This window comes from Coregonus clupeaformis, chromosome 36 (assembly GCF_020615455.1).
Source record: "Coregonus clupeaformis isolate EN_2021a chromosome 36, ASM2061545v1, whole genome shotgun sequence".
Classification (NCBI taxonomy): domain Eukaryota; kingdom Metazoa; phylum Chordata; class Actinopteri; order Salmoniformes; family Salmonidae; genus Coregonus; species Coregonus clupeaformis.
Window position 1 is genome coordinate 8,728,269 of NC_059227.1, and position 6,000 is coordinate 8,734,268.

Below are 6,000 nucleotides of genomic sequence, written 5' to 3' on the forward strand. Positions count from 1 at the left end.
CTCTTTAATTAATCTATTGTTAACATTTCATCCAGAACAAAAGCTAACAATCTTTGTTTGCTGTCATTGCTATTTTCCCAAGATATCGTTTTTTTCATTTACGTCTTAACCAATTGCTTGATTCTTTGTTTTCTTTATGCTTTTGTGCAGTCTTAACTGGCCTGTATTTTGGTGCCAGATACATAAATAGAAAACTGCTAATTACAGTACTAAACTAATTAGAGTGAGTTGTCTTGACTTCTTGTATTGGCAACAACATTGCAGAACATATAACAAAGTGCTCAATTGCTTTATGGCATTTCTATTTATAAATAGAACCACTGTTTAGTGCTGTACAATGTAATAGTTATTTTCTAGATTCTAAATGGTCCTAGTGTTATGTTCCGTTGTCTGCCAGTAAAGCACCATATGCTCCAGACCGTTCCAGAGAAGCCTGTTCAAGCATTATTATTATTATTATTATTATTATTATTATTATTATTATTGCTGTTGCCAGGACCTGCGTACTAATCCCCCCCCACCCCACCCCACTTTGCCTGGCTGTGCAGCCGTGACCACCATACATGTTTACGAGGAGGAAAATAAAATATCCCAGTGGTATCTTACTTTTGTCTCCCTGGCTTGACTGCTGTCTGTTTGTTGTTGTAGTACTGTGAACTCCCCAGCAGGGGCAGTGGTCTGTCTGTTGTAGTACTGTGAACTCCCCATCAGTGGTCTGTCTGTGTTGTTGTAGTACTGTGAACTCCCCAACAGGGGGCAGTGGTCTGACTGTCTCTGTGTTGTGTAGGTCTGCTCTGGCCTCGGCCCACCAGGGACAACCCCTACCCAAAACACTCAGTGTCATGGAGTGCACCCCACAGGTCCACGGCATGCACACCATCATCAGGTAAGACCATAGAGCTTTGGAAGAGCGCAGGGGCCCGGTTTCTCACCCTGTCAACACTGACTCTGCACTGCAATGAGTTTATAATATGAATATACACTCAGTGGCCAGTTTATTAGGTACACGAAAATGGTTCGCTCCTACAGACAGTGAGTCACATGGCTGTGGCTTGCTATATAAAGCAGGCAGATAGGCATTGAGGCATTCAGTTACTGTTCAATTGAATGTTAGAATGGGCAAAACAAGTGACCTAAGCGACTGAGCGTGGTATGATCGTCAGTGCCAGGCGCGCCGGTTCCAGTATCTCAGGAACGGCTGGCCTCCTGGGCTTTTCATAATAATATATAATAATAATAATAATAATAATAATAATATGCCACTTAGCAGACGCTTTTATCCAAAGCGACTTACAGTCATATTCATGCGCGATAGTGTCTATGATTTACAGAGAATGGTGCAGCAAACAAAAAACATCCAGTCAGTGGCAGTCCTGTGGGCAATAACAGCTCGTTGATGAGAGAGGTCGAAGGAGAATGGCAAGAATCGTGCAAGCTAAAAGGCAGGCCACAAACAGGCAAATAACGGCGCAGTACAACTGTACAACTTGTCAGTCCTTGTCACAGATGGGCTATTGCAGCAGACAAACACACCTATCAGCTAAAAACAAGAAGAAGCGGCTCCAGTGGGCATGTGATCACCAACACTGGACTATTGAGGAGTGGAAAAACATTGCCTGGTCCGACAAATCCCAGTTCCTGTTGCGTCATGCTGATGGCAGAGTCAGGATTTGACGTTAGCAGCATGAGTCCATGACCCCATCCTGCCTGGTGTCAACAGTACAGGCTGGTGGTCTAATGGTGTGGGGACTGTTTTCCTGGCACACGTTAGGTCCCTTGATACCAATTGAGATATGTTTGAACGCTACACTTTGTAGAATCAATTTCCCGAAGAATTCCGGCTGTTCTGGAAGAAAAGTTGGGTCGGACCCCATACTAGATGGGTGTACCTAATTAACTGGCCACTGAGTGTACATACACACACCCTCACTCCCAGCCCTTGTCCCCTAACCGAGTGTGTTTTGTGTGCATGCGTGCAGGAATAAGGACACTAATCGTGATGAGTTCATCTTCTACTCCAAGAGATTAATGAGGCTCCTCATAGAACATGCCCTCTCCTTCCTGCCCCTCAAGGTGAGTGACCCTGCCAACACATGGCCAATTCTATATCGCCCCCTGTGCACAACCATACACTAATATTGGTCTCTACTCTCCTCTTTCTGTTCATCCTCTCTAGCCTGTGCAAGTGGAGACTCCCCAAGGTTCCATCTATGAAGGGAAGAGACTCAGTGGTAAAAGGGTAAGTCTCTATGCAGATACCTCCCCACTTTCACACAGGGTTTTGGGCCCTAAACTGCAATAAAGTATCAATGTACTCCCTGATACTACATTGCAGCAACATTGTCAGAATCACACTGAGTGCTACCTGTCATACTTGGCCAGAGATTTTACAGTGGTTAAACTAGCTGTATCTCTCTCCAGTCCTTTTCTTCATCAGCATTGAATCTGCATTGTTAACATGTGTTTTACTAGACGCAGTGTGGATGGGCATGAGAAAATCATTAATTCCACTCACGTTATGGGGATGTGTTTGAGTGGCTCTCAGTGGGAGCAGCTCTGTTCGACAGCAGGGTTATTATGACTGTATTACTCTACTGCAGATGTCTGTCTCCTAACATCAGGCTTTGTAACATTGAGCGCTCACTATGCTGATCCTTCAGGCTGCTCAATGGAAGTTTACTTACAAACTAAACTGTAAGGGAGTGTAAAGCCTGGAATGCAATTGAATTGTGTGTGTAGATCACAGGCGTGTCCATACTGAGAGCAGGGGAGACCATGGAGCAGGCTCTGATGGCTGTGTGTAAAGACATTCGGCTGGGGAAGATCCTCATCCAGACCAACCATGACACTGGAGAGCCGGAGGTAACACACAAAAATAAATTAGTCATGTTGTTCACCAAGGCTTCTGTGTGTTTGTGTGGAGCTTTCTCTGTGTTGCAAGGCTTCACACACACCCAGAAATGAACTTTTCAACTCGGAGACCATAAAGCAGGAGTGTATGGTTGTATCGGTCATCTGTTTTCTCTCAGTGGCTTCATTCAAGGCTAGGTGTCAGTCTCATGGCTAACTGATAGACATTAGCCTCATTGACCTCAGGTTCACTTCCTCATCAGGGTCACAGACCATCCATATCTTTGAGATATACTGTATGATGTCAGATGTAGTCGTCACGCTTTGGCCGTTTCTTCTTCAGCTGTACTGGTTTCATTCACAGCAGATGCTCAAACCGTGACATTTAAGTTAACAAAATCCACAAATGAAAACCTTGTATAAAATGTTGTTATTTGACCACTGCTGCCCTATGTTCCCTGTCCAGCTCCACTACCTGCGTCTGCCTAAGGACATCAGTGAGGACTACGTCATCCTGATGGACAGCACTGTGTCCACTGGGGCTGCTGCTCTAATGGCAGTCCGAGTGCTGCTGGTCAGTTCTACTTTATTCTACCTCATTCTACTCCTCTGGTCTAATATTCTCTTTTTAGTATTCTCTACCCTGCCACACACCTATATTGAGGAGACATTAGGGTTTGGGGTTTATCCATTGGTTTAGCATCCAGATAAAATTGGTTACCCCTGAGACATGGCAGATAGCAGAGTAGGCGTTGTCCATGTTGGTGTTGAGATAACAGGAGAGCAGCTCTGCAAGTGGAGACTGGACGGCTACAGCAGCAGGAGATTAAGGAGAGATTGGGATGCGTGTTTGCTGTCATGAAACACTGTTTTAGTTCAGTAAGTTTGAGGCTCTGTCTCCTCATTGTGATAAGGCTGCAGAGCTAAAGGTACAGCTCTGCTTTAGCCTTCGCCCATTGTGAAATGTAAACATCTGGGGTCAATTATTGCTGTCCACTATGTTGGCCAAAGTCTGTGGTTCTGTTTGCCCTCAGAGAGCAAACTTCACTGCCTCCAGGTCAATCCAATACTTTTCTCCCATGACTATCTCTGCAAAAGATATTCATGGTCATGTGTGTTTTTCACTAGAAGCATTGGTTGTAGTATGTTATATTTGACAATAACGTGCAGAAGACATATCAGACTAACGCATTAAGGAGCGCCTTTTGACAGGTAGCAGTGGGAACTGGGAAGAGCTTGAGATCTCCACAAGTCTGGCTATGCTTGCCACTCTGTGATGCTTGCCACTCTCTCCTTCAATAGTGTGTTACAGTCACAAAGCTTCCCTCTAACCACCACTCTTCCTTCAATAGTGTTTAAAAGTCACCTATTTGTATGTCTGACACCCTGTAGGACCATGATGTCCAGGAGGATAAGATCTTCCTGCTGTCTCTACTGATGGCAGAGATGGGCGTCCACTCTGTGGCCTACGCCTTCCCAAAGGTCCGCATCATCACCACCGCTGTCGACAAGAATGTCAACGACGAGTTCCACATAATCCCCGGCATTGGTGGGTGTCTCTCGCTCTCTCTTTCTCTTTGTTCTCATTTAATCCACATTCCCTTCATAACTGTGGCCTCATGCTAATCCAGTGAGTACGCTGTTTGTGGTTTGACTGATGATCATTAGTGATATGACATTGTGTGATGACCTAATCACAAATTGAAAACATCCAGATTGTCAGACGTAGCTGGTGCCACAGCTATTCAGGCCCAAGTAGATGGGCTCTGTTATGAATCAACCCAGATTCATGTTCCATCAGCGGGGCCACTGATCACACATCCCTTACTGTCACTAGTCCAACTCATTTATTCACAATGACAACATGACTGACTGCTCTCCTCTCTTTCTCCAGGTAATTTCGGGGATCGTTACTTTGGGACGGATGCTCCCTCGGACTGGTACGAGAGTGATGAAGGGATGGACTACTGAACTGTTTTGGAAGAGGAAGGAGGGGCGGTCAGCACACGAGCACATAGCCATGCATGCCCTTGACCAGCTCCTAAGAGCTCCGGACCTCCCCCTCAGCACCCCTCTACTGCCCATCATCTTGGGCACCGCCTCTGTGCCAATTCCTCCCCTCTGAGCGAGGTGAAAGGTCATGAGGCTACCTACCCTCCTGAGCACCACCCCTGTGCCAACTCCTCACATCTGAACGAGGTGAAAGGTCATGAGGCTACCTACCCTCCTGAGGAGGAAACGTGATATTAGCTTAGCTAGTGAAACTTCCTGCAATATCATGACACTACAACATACTTTTTTATTTAAAATGTTCTCCCCAATTTCGTGATATCCAATTGGTAGTTACAACCTTGTCTCATCACTGCAACTCCCCAACGGGCTCGGGAGAAGCGAAAGTCGAGACATGCGTCCTCCGAAACATGACTCGCTAGAGCGCGATGAGCCAAGGAAAGCTCCCCGGCCAAACCCTCCCCTAACCCAGATGGCGCTGGGCCAATTGTGCGCCTGCCGTGACCGGGAAACCCATAGGATCGAACCCCAGGCTGTAGTGGGGCATCAGCACTGTGATGCAGTGCCTTAGACCAGTGCCTGACACTACATCATTCTATAGCAGCCATGTTAGCGCTCCATTAACATTACATGAGGAATATGTAAGGAATAATCAATGAGGGGCTATGCATTCTATGGAAAATAATGAACGACTGGAAGGCACTAACCTTCCATGGAGTTGCATTATTTTCCAGAGAAAGCATAGAGCCCCGAGTTGATTATCCCTTTTATACCATGGCTATTATTTAACACATTTGCCGCTAGAAATGTGCATTTCCAGATAGAAATGTGTTTATCCACTTAAGTAGCTAGCAAGTTTACTAGATAGCTACAGTAGTTGCATTGGTAACCAAACAGACTTGCTAGTTTAGCTAACCAAACCATCAGTCTTAACTTGCTATTATGAAAATCGAATTCAACAATACCAATGTTTTCAATTTGACTTTTGCTTTCAAATGCAGCTCAAACATAGAACATGAACTATAGATGTTGAATTCTACAAAGCTGAAATACTGTGCTTTATAGGGAAATAATGCACACTCTAGAATGCCCTTCAAGCCAATCCGAAACGAGTATTCAACAATGCCATGGTATAACATT

The 6,000-nt window shown here is 45.3% G+C and overlaps 1 protein-coding gene across 3 annotated transcripts in view; it reads left to right on the top strand.

Annotated features, from left to right (window-relative positions):
• LOC121552325 (uridine-cytidine kinase-like 1) overlaps positions 1-5,213 on the top strand; it is a 38,367-nt gene extending 33,154 nt beyond the window's left edge. For all 3 annotated transcript variants that reach the window (XM_041865144.1, XM_041865143.1, XM_041865145.1), the window contains 7 exons: positions 788-886; positions 1,980-2,073; positions 2,177-2,239; positions 2,740-2,862; positions 3,317-3,424; positions 4,243-4,399; positions 4,745-5,213. In XM_041865144.1, coding sequence (XP_041721078.1) covers positions 788-886; positions 1,980-2,073; positions 2,177-2,239; positions 2,740-2,862; positions 3,317-3,424; positions 4,243-4,399; positions 4,745-4,821 — 721 coding nt within the window. In that variant the 3' untranslated portion in view covers positions 4,822-5,213. The remainder of the gene's footprint in view (positions 1-787; positions 887-1,979; positions 2,074-2,176; positions 2,240-2,739; positions 2,863-3,316; positions 3,425-4,242; positions 4,400-4,744) is intronic.
• Positions 5,214-6,000: the final 787 nt, after the last annotated feature.